General features: G+C 43.6%; 1 protein-coding gene across 2 annotated transcripts in view; it reads right to left on the reverse strand.

Moving 5' to 3' along the window:
- Positions 1–1268: 1268 nt before the first annotated feature.
- LOC144766590 (cell adhesion molecule CEACAM8-like) overlaps positions 1269–19036 on the reverse strand; it is an 82066-nt gene continuing 64298 nt past the window's right edge. For both annotated transcript variants that reach the window (XM_078650384.1, XM_078650383.1), the window contains 3 exons: positions 11675–11745; positions 11129–11182; positions 1269–1585 (listed from right to left, as the gene is read on the reverse strand). In XM_078650384.1, coding sequence (XP_078506510.1) covers positions 1463–1585; positions 11129–11182; positions 11675–11745 — 248 coding nt within the window. In that variant the 3' untranslated portion in view covers positions 1269–1462. The remainder of the gene's footprint in view (positions 1586–11128; positions 11183–11674; positions 11746–19036) is intronic.

The raw sequence follows: 19036 nt of genomic DNA on the forward strand, positions 1-19036 counted from the left end.
CTTACCTGGAAATTCATTCTTAAAATCATGTGTTTTATTTTATGGAAAATATGAAGATAAAAGTTATTGTTCAGTGGATGCCATTAGACTAGTGTCTGGTCTTCCTTTCTACTATTAGCACCAACATCTCAAGATGACACCACAAACCATCTATTCTAACCAATGCTGAATGTGACTTGAATGGCTAATGGTAGACTGGGGCCAATGGCACTTGAGAAACATCTTAGTAATTAACAGGTCAAAATTAGTCTAAGAAATATTATGTATTAGAGAATTAACAAGTATTAAATGACTTTTGAATGCAAACTTATTACACTTTTCAACTACCGTTTTCATCATTACAGGGGGCCCGATTCACAGAACTAACTTAGGACAAATTCCTAAACTTACTAGCATTTTGGTATACACAGAAGGCACTTACTTATTTTGGTTTTCATAGAAGGCACTTACTTATTTTGGTATTCACAGAAGGCACTTACTCATTTCGGTATTCACAGAAGTTAGGAGTCCTAACGTTAGGACTCCTCAATGCCTTCTGTGAATACCGAAAGTCTTGAAGTTAGGATTTTTCTCAGTTTAGGAGTTGTAAAGTTAGGACTCCTACCTTCTCTGAATACCGAAATGAGTAAGTGCCTCCTGTGAATACCAAAATGAGTAAGTGCCTTCTGTGAATACCAAAATGGTAGTAAGTTTAGGATTTTGTCTTAAGTTAGTTCTGGGAATGAACTTATGTGCCCAGTTTGGTGAGTTATAACTACAGACTTTGTCTTAATGATACCATAATATGAGAAGTCTTACCAATTAACTTTTCTACACATTCTGTGGTAACAAACCACCATGAATTTATCCCTTTGGCCCAGGCCTCTTCCCCGGCGTATGCGGGAGCTCATTTTGATAGGTGACTTTCCCCCACTCTACACCTTCATGTCCTCTGCGCTCCCTACAAGTCGTGACAAAAACAAAAAGAAATCCCTCCTCCTGCCCCACCTCCTTGTTCTGTCCTTGCTTTTGGTTTTCTAACCCATCTCTTCTCTTCACCGTCATTTAGTCCTTCAATGTCCATCCTCTCCTCACCCTCCCTTGCAGGTCACCTCTTTATCACCCCTTTCACCCTCCTTTGTTGACTGCCGGATTGCATTATATTGTTGACACTGTATTTTGTATTTTTGCACATATATGTCTGTATTTTTGTGTTTGTGCTTTTATGGTTTTAACTTAACCGAATAAAGTGGTTTGATGATGATGATGATGTTGACAATACTCGCTCCTGTTTTACAATCGTAATTTAAAGACACAAGGCACACACACTTTTAGGATTATTAGATTGATAGAAGTAAGCATGATTGAGCAAAACAAGATATTTTCTGACTTCATAAAGCTCAGTTTTTCTCTGGGCGTTTGTTACATTGCGATGGTTTTAAATAACTTGAATCATTAACAAAGTATCAATCTATCTATCTCTCTATTTCCCGCCCCTTGTTTTCCCCTTCTTGGTTTTCATGGGCGGATTCACTCGGTCCTTCGACGAGGAGCCTTCCTTCCACATCTGGAGTGTCTCATAGTCATTCGTTGGTGGTATCAGATCCTACAGAAAACAGGAGAGAATCAGTCAGGACTGAATTAAAAATGTTGTTCTCATTACCAAATAATCGCCAGAGACTTCAAAGTGTACCTGGAGGGAAGATGGCCTCACTGAACTGGTGCAAGAGTTAATAATAAAGAAATACAAGTGTTATTTGTGTAAACAATGTTGTAGTTCAAATAAGTGACTGAAAAAAAATCTATGTGACCAGTAGACTAAGGACCTCATTTATGAGGCCGTGCGTCACTTTTACGCCGTCGGTGCGTCACTTTTTGTGACGCACCAGTGGCGTGAAAAATGTGCCTTGTTGTGCCATATTTACAAAGTGACGCATTTAGGTAGATGCGTCACTTTGTAAACCCCTGCGCTACATTATACCTGCGCCAGGTATAATGTATGCAGGGGGGGGTGTTCTGACGCAAGTAAGCCTCGTACAAGTGACGCAGTGAAATCTATGAGATTTCACTGCGCCACTTCTAGGACGCAAATGAGTCAATTGTAAGACTGATGCAAGCCCTTTCACATGGGGCTTCCCCATGTGAAAGGACGCATTGCTGGAGTTGCGTCACTTTTGTGACACACTCCAGCAATGCGTCACTTTTGCACTTACAGATACATCAGAAATACTGACATATCTCTAACTCCTTGCGCCATGATGCGTCATACAGTAAATATGACACATCATTGGTGTCGCAAGGAGGGCGCAGTGAAAAGTGACGCATCGCTGTTTTCAAGCAGCGATGCGTCACTTTCCATAAATGAGGCCCCTCAGGGTTTTAAAGGCTGTGATTTGGGTGTAATATCTCATTTAGACACCAGAGCATGAACAAGTTGATTCCTGCAGGCCATCAAGCCTGGGAACATATTGGGGAGAGAAGCAAAGGGCCCGACTTAGAGTTTGGTAGATATGTTACTGTGATGGAGTTCCCTTTACACCAAACCCTAGCTTCACCTTCTCCCACCCTAATGAGGGTTGGCAGGCCACCAGCTGTGCCCTGTTGGCTCCGCCCACAGAAAGTTTACACCAATGGCCTGATGGAGGGATGGCTGTCAGTAAGGACATCTCACTGCCCACCCTATTTAGGGCTGAAAGTCTCATGTCCTTCTTTTCTGTCTATCAGTGGCAAGAAAAGTCTGAGGTCACGATCAGAAAAACACAAAAATGAGCCCCACGCAGAGGCATAAAAATCTCTCTGGGTGGGCAGGGGGGGCATTATTCATTTGTTTTTCAAAAACAAACTCTCACTTTGAAAGTTCCTGAGACACACACAGTTTGGCAAGTCACAGCACCAGATGTTTAGCACCTTCAGAGGAACTGTGAAGAATTGCAGCGATAGCTGTTCCTTCGAAGGTACAGAGATGATCACTAGGTCAGCAAAGATCTCGTTTGTTTGCAGGTAGTAGGGTAGCAGGATGATAAATATGTCCTCTGCAATTCGAATAGCTTAAAATGTCAAAATCATTACTTAAAAATAAATTAGTTCATATCAATGAAATAAGGAAAACTCGATAAAGGGCTCATAAGTTACACAGAAGCAAAAACCATTCCAAAATGATGCTAAACGTTGTCCTATATTAACATTAAAATGATCAAAGTGTCTCTGTGGCTTTAGAGCCAACTCAGAGATGATGGTGGCTGGAAATGTGTCCACAGAAGACTGTTTCCTCCTCCCGACTCTAACAACCATTTCCAAACTCAAGCAGCAGGAGGGAATATTCACAAGGGTAAAATGGAGGGGTGTCAAGTTCCAGCTGGTCAAATGGAGAAAAGAAAGCAGCTTTCTTTATCTACGGATCTTCAGAATCCATCATCACAGAAGGGAGGATTTAGTGGAGAAGTAAAACTTTTCCAGATGGCAGACCAGCACGTTAGCCATTAATGTCATTACGAGGATGGCAAAACCATCTCAGAAGACACATTCAGAAGCAAGGAGCTAAATGCTATTGTCTCCTGTGCCCCCAGGAGTTTGCAGTAGTGTAAGAAAATGGGTCATTGGTTGGGCTGTGGGTTCTCCTCAAGTAATAGGTCTGGGATCCTTGCCAGGTTAAACCCACAGTTTCAGTCAATTAAACCTGGGCTCAAGCCCTGGCAGCTACAATGCAGAGCAAATAGATGTAACACAAAGAAAGTGTGTAAAGTATTTAGCAATACCACAGTAATTAAAAAGTCAAAACACAACAAGATACAAACTTCACAATCAATTTTTAAAAATTGAGAAAAACATAATAAGAACAAGCATTTGCAATGCAATAGGTCTCGCATTTGCAAGACTTTGGGTTATTGGCTTTGTAAATTACTCTGCCTTTTATTTATGTGTTTTCAAAATCTGCAAATGGTGTGTAAACACGTATTTTGTACTTATAGTCCTTGTTTGCAAGAAGCAAGGCTGGCAGTAAATAAGTCACATTTGCTCACAGCCTTGCTTTTTATAAGCAAGTACTTACTATAAGTACAAAGTGTGGGCCTGATTCACAGAACTAACTTAAGACAAAATCCTAAACTTACTACCATTTCGGTATTCACAGAAGTCATTTAGGACTCCTAACTTTAGGACTCCTGAATGCCTTCTGTGAATACCGAAATGAGTAAGTGCCTTCTGTGAATACCAAAATGGTAGTAAGTTTAGGATTTTGTCTTAAGTTAGTTCTGTGAATCAGGCCCTATGTGTTTACACATCATTTGCAGGTTATTAAAAACATTAATAAATGGCAATAGATCAAACACTCACAAATGCGAGACCTATTGCATTGCAAATACATGTTGTTGGAAGTACTGAAGGGATTTTGGGTGTAACTAAGACTCTGTAGTCTGCTTCGCCCTGAGCTTCTACCATGCTACCTTCAGATCAGATTAGTAGCATTAACAATGACGGCAAACAAAATAGAGGTACGTTCATAAAAGCACCAAAACAAACTCCATGTGCAGGTTTGAGTACAGCCAAATTACATGGGGAACTTTGCACATGGCGAATTGTCAACAAAAGAGGCGTCAAGAGGGAAAAAGACAATTAATGGGAAAGAAACACAATGGCAGATAAAAAAGGAACCCCTATCTCTGTGCACCGTTTGAATTATTAGAAGGAAGGACATGCAGCACGTGTTTTTACTTATTTCCTAAATACACCGGCATTGTAATGTAAGTATACTTGTAAAGCGCACTGTTACTCCATCTCGGAGTGTCCTGGCGCTGTATACCACTGGGGAACCCGTACTGGCTTTCCCTGTGAGATGGTCCCTGCTGGGCACCTCCAAGGTGAAGCCAGGCATCCCCGGCGCTGATGGGGCCACTGTGGAGATTAAGCAAGCTATTGCCCAGAGTTGCAGAGTGGGACCCATGGTTAGCATAGGCACCTCGGCGAGAATTATCGAGTCCGCGGACATTGACCCAAGACCCTGCCGCGTTGAGAATTGAACCCTGGTCCCGGGCCGATCTCTGCTTCAGGGTCACATTGAATTTAATCAAGTTCCTGAACATTCCACAACTGCTTTTCCAGAGAGAGTTTAAGCCATGTTCCACACACCCAGACCTTACAGCCGCAAGACCCCGGCCATTGTTTCTGCTCTGGGAACAGTTTTCACATCTCACTAAGGGAAACACACTGACAGTGGACAGCTGCACGCAAACTAAAGCTAATTAGGCCACCGGAGCATCAGCCAGGCAACATCTAACTTTTAAAAGATACTTTAACTGTAATGTATCAATATTAACGATTTAACTGTACGTTGGCTTATTCTTAGAGAACAAGCCTCTGCAGTATACAGAGAAAATTAAATGGCTTTTAAGGAATCCAATTTTAAATGCTAAACACCCTACATGGCCCTGGACACCTCTACCTCCTATTGAATGGCATACCACGTGCTGAAGCCCACAGGTGGCATTTCATTTTTCATACCATTGACGTGGTTTCCTGCGCCTTAGCCTCTGGCCCTATTGGATAGGTAAACATGCCTCTCGAGAATATACCCATTTGCCTCATTTTAGGGGTCAGGGCACAAACACTGGTGATTGGACAGCAGTGCGCGTATGTAAAAAAAAACAATATCAGTCAGAGAAAAATGGCGGTGGCCAAGCAAAGAGAGAGATTTTCTAACAAGTAAGAGTTACTCATAGCAGGAAAGACTTCTCTGCTTTATAGGCCTAATCGCTCTCTGCCCACGTCAAGCAGGGAGTTTGAAAGTGTAAACCAGATACTTATTGCTAATGAGTTTTGTCCAATGATAATATTAATACCAATCACAACCTTTCAGCAGTGTCATCAATTACCATTTACTGAATAACAATTTGTGGAGATAAACATTTTGTGGAGTTCTACCCACAAGAAATCAAAACGGAGGGGGCATAGACAAGTTGGCAAGGGGGTAGGTAGTGTTTTCCTTCCCTCAGTCATGGCTGGCACTAATACATTGTAATGTCCCAATTATTTGAAATGGCAATTGGGTGGTAAACCATCTGGACTTGAGGCAACCACATGAGCTGATGTACAAATCTAGATGCAAATTGGAAGCGCAGGATTATAAGAGATGTTCCACGCCCCCCAATCTAGACACGGCAGATGGAAGATGGCAGAAGAAAGCTCAGGCCAATAAATGCAGTGAGCCAAAAATGACACCATCAATCAATCAGGTATGTGTGTAGCACGGCGTATCACCCCTGATGTCCTTTAGACAAGAATCCAGTTCTTGAGACCCTTCCTGAAGTCTGCGAGAGACGGGGAGGTTCGAAGGGGAAGAGTGAGGTTGTTTCAGGTCTTGGCGGCGAGAATAAGGAACGACCTCCGCTGCGGCACAAGAGTGAAGCAGTAGCTTAGAGGAGACCTCGAGTGAAGGAGAGCAGGCGTGGACCCTAGTAGATACCTGTTGTGTTATGTTGGGTGGCACCAGTGGCATAATAAAACTTGAAGAGCCATCCCTGCAAAGTACATATAGGGGTCCCCCTCCGGACTCAGTCAACAGCTCTCAGGCCTTGGAGTTCGGGGGGCAACCCCGCACCACAGGGGCTATGTTACGCCACTGGGTGGCACGGAATGTTACGCTAGGCCAGCTCAGACTGACACGCAGGAGAGCTGGCCAAGACTGCTGAAGAAGCAATACCTGCTAAGAACTGCACAGACAAAACTCCTGGTGGGGTTGGGGGTGGGGAGGTGTGCGGTGGTTACCCTAGCAACAAAAGCGTACATAGTGTTTGTCAACACCAGTTGACAAATTAGAAGCCATTCACCACAAGCATATAGACCTTTCCAGCCTTTATGTATCATAAGAGGGCTCATGGCATTGTCTTTGGCCTCAGGAAAAAATATTGACCTGGGAATCATAATGCCCTGTTCTGGGACTACACTCTGGGGAAGTGATAAGACCATGAGGGAACTAAAGACACAAGGACCTCGGATGTCTAAATATCCAAGTCAAAGAAATGTGGTCCATGGTATAGATCCTAAAAGTAGAGGTTCAGACAAAAAATGCGGCATAAAGGGCCCAGGATGCGGGGGGGAGGGTGAAATAATGACACTAAATTCAGACATTCATTAATTACTGAAAACAGTCAGAAAACTCGACTCTGATAGGCCAAATCAGCTGGTTTGAAGCCCTGACATCGAGGAAAAGAAAAAACACAAATGCATGTGACCCATGCTGTAGGAAATTCGTTTATTAGTTGAGAGGGGTGACAGCTCGAATATAAACTCATTCCTTAACAGTGTGGAATGCAAAAGTCACTAAATCAACCTGTGCTTAAACCTTTGGTAGCTTGGCACAATAGCAGTCAGGCTTAAATTAGAGGCAATGTGTAAAGTATTTATGAAGCAGTCAAACAATAATAAAGTAAAAACACAACACCCAAAAAATCACAAACTAATTTAGAAGAATAGAGAACATATAAAAAATGACATAAAAAAAATCAAATAGCTAAAACAGGGGTTGTAAATTATTAAAGTTTTAAGTAAAATAGCGCTAGGAAGTGCTAAGCGCCAATCGTGTTTATCCGGTCGCACTTGACTGAATCAAAGTCAAACGTCCAGGCTGACTGGTTTCATCCCGGTGGAAAGTTTGCTGACTAACTTAGTCCAGTTTCATGCAAGGAGCATCAGTCGGGGGTTTGTGTTCTCAGTGTGGTCGATGTCGGTGCAAAGAGCTGGTTCTGGGTGCTATTCGGAGCTCTGCATTGGCAGGAAACGCAGGGTGGTTATTATCGATGTGAAGAGCACTATGCAGATGAAGTTTGGAGTCTGTAGATGGGACGCTCGTGTTGGCAGTCGAATGCAGGTTCTATATCGACTTTCAATCAATCAGGCGTTTGTTAACCGCAACTACTCACCCGTAAGGGTCTCAAGGCGCTGGAGAGAGGTGGGGGGGGGGCTTTGATAAAATGTTCTTGCAAGGTGACCTAGGATGGTTCTTTTTTGATGCAAAGAGCCCAGAACCCCTGGATGTTCACCCAGAGTCCAGTTCTTGTAGTTTTTACCTTGGAGAAGTGAAGTACACTCTGGCACCACCCAAGGGTCCAGGTCCTGGGGAGGTATCTCTTGAGGGTCAGGGCTCACTCCAGCAGAAGCCAGCAGCAGGGTCAAGGCAGGTTACATTGGGGCTGGTCGGGTGCAGGGGGACGCCTCTGGAAGCTTGTTGTGTCAATGTAGCTCAAATAGGAAGCCAGCAAACTGACCCTTCCTCCTTCAGACAGCAGCACAGTTCTTTTTCTAAAACTTCTCAGGTCCAAGGGCACTCTGATGAGAGGTTCTGAGGATGCCACTTTTATACTAAGTGCCAGCTTGAGTGAGGGGGCCACCCCCTTTTTCTAACCCTCACTGGTTCTCGTCAGTTCTTCTCTTTCCCCTGGGTCTGGATCCACTCTCTCCAGAGGGCAGGCAGTTCCATGTGTGGGCTGCATTTGCCAGTGACGGAGCAGGCAGCTCCAGAAAGCAGGAAGGGGTGAGCACAACCCTCAGGCTACCCCTAAACTCAGAAGAAAAGGCTGAGCACAACACCCACCCCAGGCAATCCTGCTCAGGAGAGGAACACCTGTCCCCACACTCAAGCATCTTTAGCCCTCTGTCTGGCAGTAATATGCAGCACATAACAGGAGAGCCATTAAGACTCCTGTGGTCCTGGGCACTGACAGAGAGGCACATTTGGTTTAGGCAGAAAAATGGCAACTTTCTAAAAGGAACCCTTAGGGGAGACCACGCTCATAAATAAAAGTTATTTTTTATCAGATTGGCTATAATAGCAGGTCTGGACCCGACTGACACTCTAATGAACTGTCAATTGATTATGGGGCACATGCATCATTGAGACATTTTGCACTTCTTAATTTGCGAAAAATAACGAATTGCAAATTAAGAATTGCAAAATGCTATGCATCATTTTTTTCGGTATTTATTTATGATTCGGTAAAAATCGCAATTTTTACCGAATCCCAAATAAATACAGAATTCTTAAGTGCATTTTCGCAATTCCCATTGATTCCTATGGGCCAAAAGGCCCATAGGAGTCAATGGGAAGGCATTAGCAAATTGCGAGTGGCACTTTGAAAATTTCATGGGTGCAGGGGGGGTCCAAAGGACCCCCCCATGCACCCCTGAAATATATTTTTCGCATCATGTTTCACACACACATGTCCTAAGGACATGTGTGTCCGTAACATGAATGTTGAAAAAAATGCATTTTCAGCATTTTAAACACTTTTTGCAAATTTACCGAGTGGTTCAACCACTCGGTAAATTTGACCCCCTAATTGCGATTTCACAATTTTACAAGTAATCATGCATTGCTTTTAAGAAATCGCATATTTGCGACTTCTTAAAAGCAATCGCAATTTTAGAAATTGCAAAAATGTTACGATTTCTAAAATTGCTTCATGCATCCCAAAAAGCACTTTTGGAATCGCAAACGGCCGATTTTAAGGATTCGCATCGTTTGTGACTCCAAAAATGCTTGATGCATGTGGGCCAAAGTTTCTTAACTCTTATGAGCAGGCACTAGAAACAGAACAGCTCGCAATCGCCCCAATATGCTAAAAACTTTATCTTACACAGAATTAAAGTGAGATTTTCTGTCATTTCAGATTCAAGCCTGGAATGTAACCGTTTGATTATATAGTGGTACATTGATTAACTAATGTTCAGAACCCATTTACTGCATGTAACAAACTCTTGTATACTCTTGTATAATAATACCTGAGAACGTAAAGCTTTTAAGGTTTTAAGAAAAATGCCAACATTTTATCGTGATTTTTTATTATATAAGTGGAAAATTGTTATGGTTTTAATGAACTAAAACAATAAACATTTATTTACCTTTGTTTTTAACCAAGTAGGTTTTCATCAACAGACCGAAACTGTTCCCTCCTGATATACCCGACCGCAGAGTTTAGGCTGCAGCCAGTCAGGCAAGAATGGGAGGACTGAAAGTATTTCTTCCAGACACACATGTGGGTAGATTAAATGCACTTTGTAGTTCACCAATATATCAAGATGCTACTGGTGATGGCGCAGTGGACGTGAGGATGAACAAAGGATACAGTACACAGACAATATATAACCACTAGGACATATTTACATCAAAATGTAAACAAATAATCTTTCAGGATTATATGAAGGCCAGCAATACATTAATTGTTGGGACTTGCAAGAATGTTAACATTTCGACCTCAACACAATAAGTTAAACTGGGTCTTCCTCAGGACAGAAACGAGGTATCAACCTGGCGATAGGGTTCGGATGCGAATTACGTATACATCCAAGAAACCAATCACCACTTGCACTGTGCCGTCACCAGGAACACCCTGATACTGTTGAACTGCCTTGAATATATCTGTATGATCTGTTTACACAATAATCTGCACAGAATAGTTATCCTTTGTACTGCCTGTTATATTAGTGGTTAACAGGGAGGACATGTCCACAGATTTACTATTGAATGGCAAACAATTAACGAGGGATTCTTACTAGAATATTGACCATATACATGTATATCGAATTACCCATGTTCCTTGGTATATTATGTTGCCCCTTTGTTTTTATGATATTACAGACTAGTTTAAGTTGTAAATAGAAGAAGGAATCTTCTTTTTTTACAATGATAGATACTGTGAGACATTCAACACATGCGAACAAAACATATACTCACCCCTTGGCGGACACACACACACGCACACACACATGCCTGCAACTTCACTGGTGAACACAGTCAATGGCAAACTATAACAAAAGGGAAATTGTTTGATGTAAAACTACTGAAGCCTTTTTGTCTATTCTCACCCAGCACTCAACCATTCATCCATCCATGTGCCAGTTATTCAATCTTTCATTCATCCATAGTCACATACATTCACCTACTTACATAACACTGACATTCACAAACTCACTGCCCAAATTAGCAAACACTTTAGTGAAAAGCCAGACCTGTTGTCTTTCCAATGCTTAATTAAAGCAGCAGCGTGTCCTCGCCATTGAACTGGATCAGCTGCTCTCTCTAAGACTTCGTTGTGGATGACAGCTTCAGTAAACTTCCAAAGGGTGCAGAGATAGAGGGAAGAGAAAGTTGGATACTCACCGAGTAGGGCTTCTCATGATGCCCCAGGCGTGGGGGGAGGGTTGGCCCCAGGCTCTAGGAAGGAAAAGTGAACAGAAAGTTTTACTGCCTTGCTGCAGTATTGATGGTCTATGCAGAAGCGTTTGTCTGGGGGATGCATGCACCTGGCACAACTCTCTCTTTAAAGGTGAGTTTACACTAGGAAGCCTGACATCTGACCAGCAAGCCTTAGTGCTGGGGTCTGTCATGTATGACTCTCATGCATACCATTGCCTCAGCCCATATTAGTTAAAATATATCAAATGATAAAGGGTGTAGGCGAAGGGTGATGGAGGTGAGGGATACACACACACACACACACACCAACACGCACACATCAACACACACGCGCACACACACACACACACACACATCAACACACACACACACACACCAACACTGAGAACAAGCACCTGTCCAGTTCTATCCCTTCCTGTTTCTTCTGCTAGGGATGCGACTGGTCACCTTCAAGCTGCTAGAAAAATGTGCACCTTACAAAAGTGCTCACACAGAATAATATACACTTACCCTGGTGTCCCCTGCCTGGGGCATTCTGGTTACTCCTTCAGAAGACTCTGGGTGCGGGGGCTTTGACGTCACTGTGAACAACAGATTATTCTAAAGTTAAAATTTAGCTGGTTTAAATATTGTAGGTGGGAGGCAATGAGATGAGAGAGAGAGAGAGAGACAGACAGAGAAAAAAGAGAGAGAAACATAGAATGAGAGAGAAGTGGGACACAGAGAGAGCGAGAGAGGGAGAGCGAGAGAGAGGGAGAGCGAGAGAGAGAGAGAGAGAGAGAGAGAGAGAAAGAGAGAGAGAGAGAGGAGAGAGAGAGAGAGAGAGAGAGAGGAGAGAGAGAGGAGAGAGAGAGGAGAGAGAGAGAGGGAGAGAAGGAGAGAGAGAGAAAGAGAGGGAGAGACAGAGAGAAAAAAGAGAGAGAAACATAGAATGAGAGAGAAGTGGGACACAGAGAGAGCGAGAGAGGGAGAGCGAGAGAGAGAGAGAGAGAGGAGAGAGAGGGAGAGAGAGGGAGAGCGGGAGAGAGAGAGGAGAGAGAGAGAGAGAGAGAGAGAGAGAGAGAGAAAGAGAGAGAGAGAGAGGAGAGAGAGAGGAGAGAGAGAGAGGGAGAGAAGGAGAGAGAGAGAAAGAGAGGGAGAGACAGAGAGAAAAAAGAGAGAGAAACATAGAATGAGAGAGAAGTGGGACACAGAGAGAGCGAGAGAGGGAGAGCGAGAGAGAGAGAGAGAGAGGAGAGAGAGGGAGAGAGAGGGAGAGCGGGAGAGAGAGAAGGAGAGAGAGAGAGGAGAAAGAGAGAGAAACATAGAATGAGAGAGAAGTGGGACACAGAGAGAGCGAGAGAGAGAGCGAGAGAGAGGGAGAGCATGATGAGAGAGGTTCGAACAGTAAGAAAGAGAGAGTGAAAGAGACAGCTAGAGATAGATAAACTGAGAAATAGAGGGAGAGGCTGAAAGAGAGATGGTTGAGTGACAATGAGAGACTTTCACAGGAAGAGCCTGCTGCAGGGATTGAGCTATGACCCCATACGCCACGTGACACGCCACTGTGCCTTGTGACATTGATTTGCCCCTGGTGGGGTGTATTCGAAACACAGGTGGAAAGGTGGATTAAACTCCCGTTGGGTATGGCTGGGCATACAGCTATCATTAACATGGTTCTGCTACCTCATTTTCTCTATCTTCTTAAACATATTCCCATTGCCCTGACCCACAGTTTGTCCATCTCTCCACGGGGGCTGCTAATTCGGCTCATACGGGCCGGCTCGCGGGCTCGCATTCACAGGGACGTCCTTACCCTCCCCTATGATCACAGCGGCTCTGGAGTCCCAGACTTACAACTTATTTTTACATAGCTCGAGCGCATTACACTTACTACGGCCACAGCTAGCTCACCTTCCACTGGCTACCATATATAGCCCCCAGGGCTTCCGCAAGACCCTAACACAATACAGACTCTTGCTACTACTAGTTGGGCATGGTTTCAACTTTTACGCTGTCTTGGTGGAGATGCTCTTGAAAGGGCGAGATTTTGATCGATACCTTATATCTATTGATCCAAACCTCGATCTGGTCGACTGAACCTTTGTTGCCTGTCTGTAAGGAAAGAAAGTGCACCTATTTCCAAGTTAGTTCACCCATGAAAGGACTCTACTCCCAAAGATCACAAACAACTTCTAGCTTTCAAAAGTTTATTGTAAAGAAATGATAAGCTGCAAATACAAGCATCTCAGAATGAGATTCACGAGATACACAGGTCCAATTACATACATGTGCTCTCGAAAAGCCCTCAGACGAGCAACAGAAATCACTAACACAAGTTCTAAGAATAATAAAGCTATCAGCATAGACGCATATCTCTCCTTCATTTAGGTTGGAGGAAAACGCAAAGGTTAGGCTATCCCTACCCTGCTCTAGATGGTATCCCTACTTAACCAAATCCCAACCTAACAAAGGTGTCAGCAGTGAATGACCCCCAAGGGAAGTCACTCACTCTAAGTCTCTTGGTGAAAACCTAAAGTTCTCCAGTCATGACCCCTCTCTGCCTACCCATCCGCTCTCTAAAGGGTCCTCAGGTCTCTGCTCTAACTCCACCCAGGGGTGCTGTCCCTAATACAAAACAGTCAACAACATTTGAGACGCCCCTTGCGGAACGCCCCTCACGTGGTGCAACTTCTGGCTTTTTCCATGATGCTTTGTCTTGGGCCTCATGCGTTAGAGTTGACCTTGCTTCTCAGACTCTTCTCCGGCCCGCTGATACCCCTCAAACATTCCAGAACCCTCCTCCATGTCTGGGCCGTCTACTGAACAGGCCTCTATTCATTCATTTATAATTGGATCCCCCCTCTTCCTTTGCAGACAGATATCTGTAGCCAAGAACCCAACTCTCATATACTTCTAAAAAGAAAAAGGCTTGCAACATTTCTCAGCCCAGACATGTACGTGTAAATCAATGCTAAAACATTTCAGGCCTACAATATTTCTCATTATGATTATAGCATTCAACTTCTTCATTTAATTAAAGCATGTTAATACTCTTATTCTATTATTTAGTAAACATCACTATATATCATGGCCTATTTAATGCAATGACCAAAAACCTTAATACAATCCGTGTCGTGAAAAGAACCACCTTCCCTTTCCCTCCAGCTCTGGCCCTGAGGCCTACCACGTTCTGCGTTTAACCACCTGCCATCTTACATTTTAACATCTTCACGACATGCAATTCAGAAATAATCACGTCTAATAAAGTCATATAATGTCACACATTTCTGTATTAGTTCCACTTCTACTTAAATCTCTACATTAGCTATACATTCAGAATATAATTGCAGATACTATTAGCACTCATGGCATTTCTCCTCATGATTTGTGCTTACTACAGGTAAGTGTGATGTACTCATACATTTAAGTCAGTTTGCGCTCTCTCACTCTCTACTCCCCACGCATCCCACTTATAAACCACCCATGGCTTCCGGTTACTCGGGAGCAAATGGTACAGCGCACTCTGGATACCCACAACCTGCAGATTGCGGGCAACCTATTTATAGATGGTGTGCTCATGCCCAGCTCTACGATGGCTGGGGGGCAATCGTCAACTATGAACAGATTCACATTTCATCGTATGTAAAGCAAGTTGCGAGCGGTGCTGCCCGCCTATGATTACGTCCCTCGACAATAGTCATCTGGGGCCCAATTCACAGAACTAACTTAAGACAAAATCCTAAATTTACTAAGATTATGGTATTCACAGAAGGCACTTACTCATTTTGGTATTCACAGAAGGCACTTACGTATTTCGGTATTCACAGAAGTCATTTAGGAGTCCTAAAGTCAGGAGTCCTAACTTTCCTTCTCCTAAACTGAGAAAAATCCTAACTTTAAGACTTTCGGTATTCACAGAAGGCATTTAGGAGTCCTAACTTCTGTGAATACTGAAATGAGTAGAATTTAGGAACATTAAGTGCCCGATTCACAGAACTAACTTAAGACAGAAGGCACTTACTCATTTTGGTATTCACAGAAGGCACTTACTCATTTCGGTATTCACAGAAGTTAGGATTTTTCTCAGTTTAGGAGTAGTAAAGTTAGGACTCCTGACTTTAGGACTCCTAAATGACTTCTGTGAATACTGAAATGAGTAAGTGCCTTCTGTGAATACCAAAATGTTAGTAAGTTTAGGATTTTGTCTTAAGTAAGTGACTTCAGTGAATACCAAAATGGTAGTAAGTTTAGGATTTTGTCTTAAGTTAGTTCTGTGAATCGGGCCCCTAGTCCCTAAACTATATCATCATTCTCTACAGTTAAAGCCTTTTGGAGCTGAGACAGCCAGGGCTGTGTGGGAACATGACTTGGGTAACCATATTCTGGACAAGGTTTGGTATTACTGTTTTACGCAGACAAAACTTGTCTCAGGCAATCATCGACATATGATATTACATTATAAATATCTCCACAGAGCTTAAACTACCTCTGATGCGGTGGCCAAAATTGTCCCACCTAGATCCCATTGGTGCCCAAAATGTCAGGCAGATCATGCTGACGTCTACCACTTGACATGGACTTGTGTGGTGATAGCGTCCTTTTGGAAGGATATTTTTTCCACTGTCGCTCAGAATTGAGCAGTCACTCTCTGCTGACCTCCTCATGGCTTTATTGGGGTATGTTAAACCATTGCCAATGGGTCTCTGTCGTTTTACTGCCATTGCTCTATAATTAGCCAATCGACAAAACTCCCAACACTGGGGAACTCATATGTAAATGTAAATGTAAATGTAAATGTCATGGTATTTATAGAGCGCACTGTCACCAGACGGTCACCTTGCGGTGTCGCCTATTCGGCTTCCTGGTGCTGATACTCATACCGCTGTGGAACACCCTCCTGGCTTTCCCTGTGAAGTGTCCACTCCTGGGCACCCCCAGGGTGAAGCCAGGCATCCTTAGGGCTGTTGGGGCCGGTGTGGAGGCTAAGCAAGTTATTGCCCAGAGTTGCAGCGTGGGGCCCGTGATTAGAATAGGCACCGAGGCGAGAATGAACAGGTCCGAGGAAATTGAGCCCGAGACCCCGCCGAGGCGGGAATCGAACCCTGGTCCCCTGGCCAGAACTCTGCATCAGGGTCTGCCGCTCTAACCATTGAGCCACACTCCTCCACTCATCCAACTCATACCCTTCCCACGGTGGCCGTTCGGCTGAAAGACCTATCCTTCTGTGACACTGATTCTGAATTGTATGCCTCTCTGCAGCCCGTTATATCCAGGCCTAAGGATATTTGGAATCCACTGCAAAATTATTTATTATCTATGGTTGACTCTACACATGACGAAACAACCGATTAGCTATATGCCCTCCTTCGCTATTTATATTATTTGTCACTCACTGTATTGTCTCATGGCGCCTAATATTTTTTCCCCTTTGGTATTATCTGCTCCTAGATATGTCATGTCTCTTACAGTTTTTTCATATGTGTCTCTTGCATATCATATGTATTCTTTTTCTTTGTCGGGTAACCTGCTGTACCACATATAAAAATATCACTTTTATGGATCAGGTAATGGCTTCACTGTAAGTGTTTGTTGGAAACAAGATAAGATCTAAAAATAACAAAAAAAACAGTCAACATGCCCAGGAAATTCAGCCCAACCTGGGAGAGTTTTCTTGTCTTATCAGCGAGGGAGAATGTAAAGAAAACTGGCTGATCTATTGCAGGGCCTACTCTGCCTCACATCCTCCTGTCAGAGTCCTTCCCACAGGAAATTTGTCTCATCTCAACTGTATGAGGACTCGATTTAAACTGGACATTAACATCAGCCGTGTTTTAAATTTCTACTTCTTTAACTTGGGTAGTGAAGTGCCCACCTCTTCTAACGCTATTTTTGCTGGGCACCTCCTCAATTATCCACAGACGTTACCCAACACTTGAGCAACCCAACATGACCAGAAGGGTCAGGGGCCTAACTTGCTTCTGTCTCTGAGGGCAGTGGCGGGGATCCCATTCACCTGAATGGAGTGGAAGTGCTTACTCCCACCCTCAGGGATCAACAGCTTGCCATCTGGAAGCTTCTCCCGGTTAAAAGCTATCCGAGGAGACCTTCCCTGTGACTGCACTGGACAGCCCTGTGCTAACCACCTTTTGGGACAGACTGCATCACCTGTTGTAAAAGAGTATTTTAAGCTCTGGGTCACCCTGCCTCTGCTTGTCAGAGTTGAGTTGGGCTCGACTGTCTTCTTTTTTAGGGTTTCTGGTGTCCTGAGGGAGTATCTTTGGTGATCTTACCACCTCCCCCATTGCTTTTTGTGGGCCTTACCCCCCTTCTCAAGGTCAGACCCCTGGGATTTTTTGGTACTCTTGTACTTATGCACTCATCATCTTCTTAGCCAACTCCTTAGGACTAGAAATCTCGGAATCTCGAAGGATACTGTTTAACTTGTCTAACGTAGTTGCTTAGAATGTGCTCTTTCCTAATTAAATTATACAGCCCATCACGAGTGTCCACTTAATTGCCTTTTATCCAGCCTTCCAATGCTTTAACTGAAGAGTCCACAAAGTCCACCTATGTCTAGTTTTGAACTTTATGTGTGTCTCTGAACTTAAGCCTACACTGTTCTGTAGTGAGTCCAAATCCTTCTATCAAGGTCTCATTCATATGCTGATAGGACTCAGCCACATATTCATTAAGGGTCAGAAGTCTATCTCTGCCCTTCAGGGAGAATAACTCCCAAAGCACAGAGCCCCAGTGCTGTGACCTAACCTCATTTTGCAGGCCCTGTCAAAGGATGCAAACCATTTGTCAATATCATCACCACCACTATATTTGGGGACAATCCCTTTGGGGATTTCTGGCTCAAAGGATTCCTCCTTCTCCCTTGAACTATTGTTCCTGCCACCATCTTTAGGCCTCAAGCCAAACTTCACCCTTCTTACCTCAAGAGCTAGTTTCCATCCCTCAAGGTCCAGCTTTTTCTCCTCCAATGAGAGTTGGTCAAGCTGTTCCTCCTGGTTTCCTACCACCCGTCCAGTGGAGGTTCCACTAGAGTGGCTCCTGTCACTTCCCACTGGTGAAGGTGGTCTGGGATAGGGTAAAGAGTTTTGTTTCACCATCTTCCCCATCTTTTTCAACTTGAGCAAGGACCACACCCTTACCTTCTTCAAGGTCATCTTCTAATAGTTGACCCTCCCAATCTAGCTTGGCTTGCTCGAAGGAGCTGAGAGCTCCCTCGACTTCCTCCTTTTTGATAGTTTTCCAGTAGGGCATACCTCTTAATTTGTACAAAGATCATTGATCTTCAGTGCTGGGATGACTATCAGGTCAAGATACTGTGAAGCCTCCATTTGGCCTAACTTTTTTCTTTAGAAGTTGGGACCTTTCAAAAATTTGCCAAAAACGTAAAAACTTTTTCCTAACTTGCGTATACTTTTTTACTGTACTTTTGGAATGGGGTCTACACAGGGCGCTAACAATCCACTTTGAAAAAAATCATAAACATTGCTATAAAATTAATTATGATGCTAAAGTCAATTTACCATGTCCAAATCCCTTATGGCCAAGTGGTACTGCGAAACAGGTTCAGTATCCGCACCCCTGTAACACCAATGTAGAAAAGTGCAACATTGTTTGGCAAGGGGGTCAGTCCTTACCATGCAATACTATCACAATGCCGCAGAGAAGGTCCTCGGAACCCCACTAATAAACCCATAGCTCAGTCCTGGTAGTGTGGCAAAGAGCAGTCCGGCTTCACTAGAGGGACATGTGTTAATCATTTCAGACTACTAACATCGACCATAAGTAACTGACATGACTCTTATAAAAATCCTCAACAACCACAGAGGCAACCCACCAACCTGAACCAGGGGCAGACAATAAGTATTCCAAACA

The sequence above is a fragment of the Lissotriton helveticus genome, chromosome 7, assembly GCF_964261635.1.
Source record: "Lissotriton helveticus chromosome 7, aLisHel1.1, whole genome shotgun sequence".
Classification (NCBI taxonomy): Eukaryota; Metazoa; Chordata; class Amphibia; order Caudata; family Salamandridae; genus Lissotriton; species Lissotriton helveticus.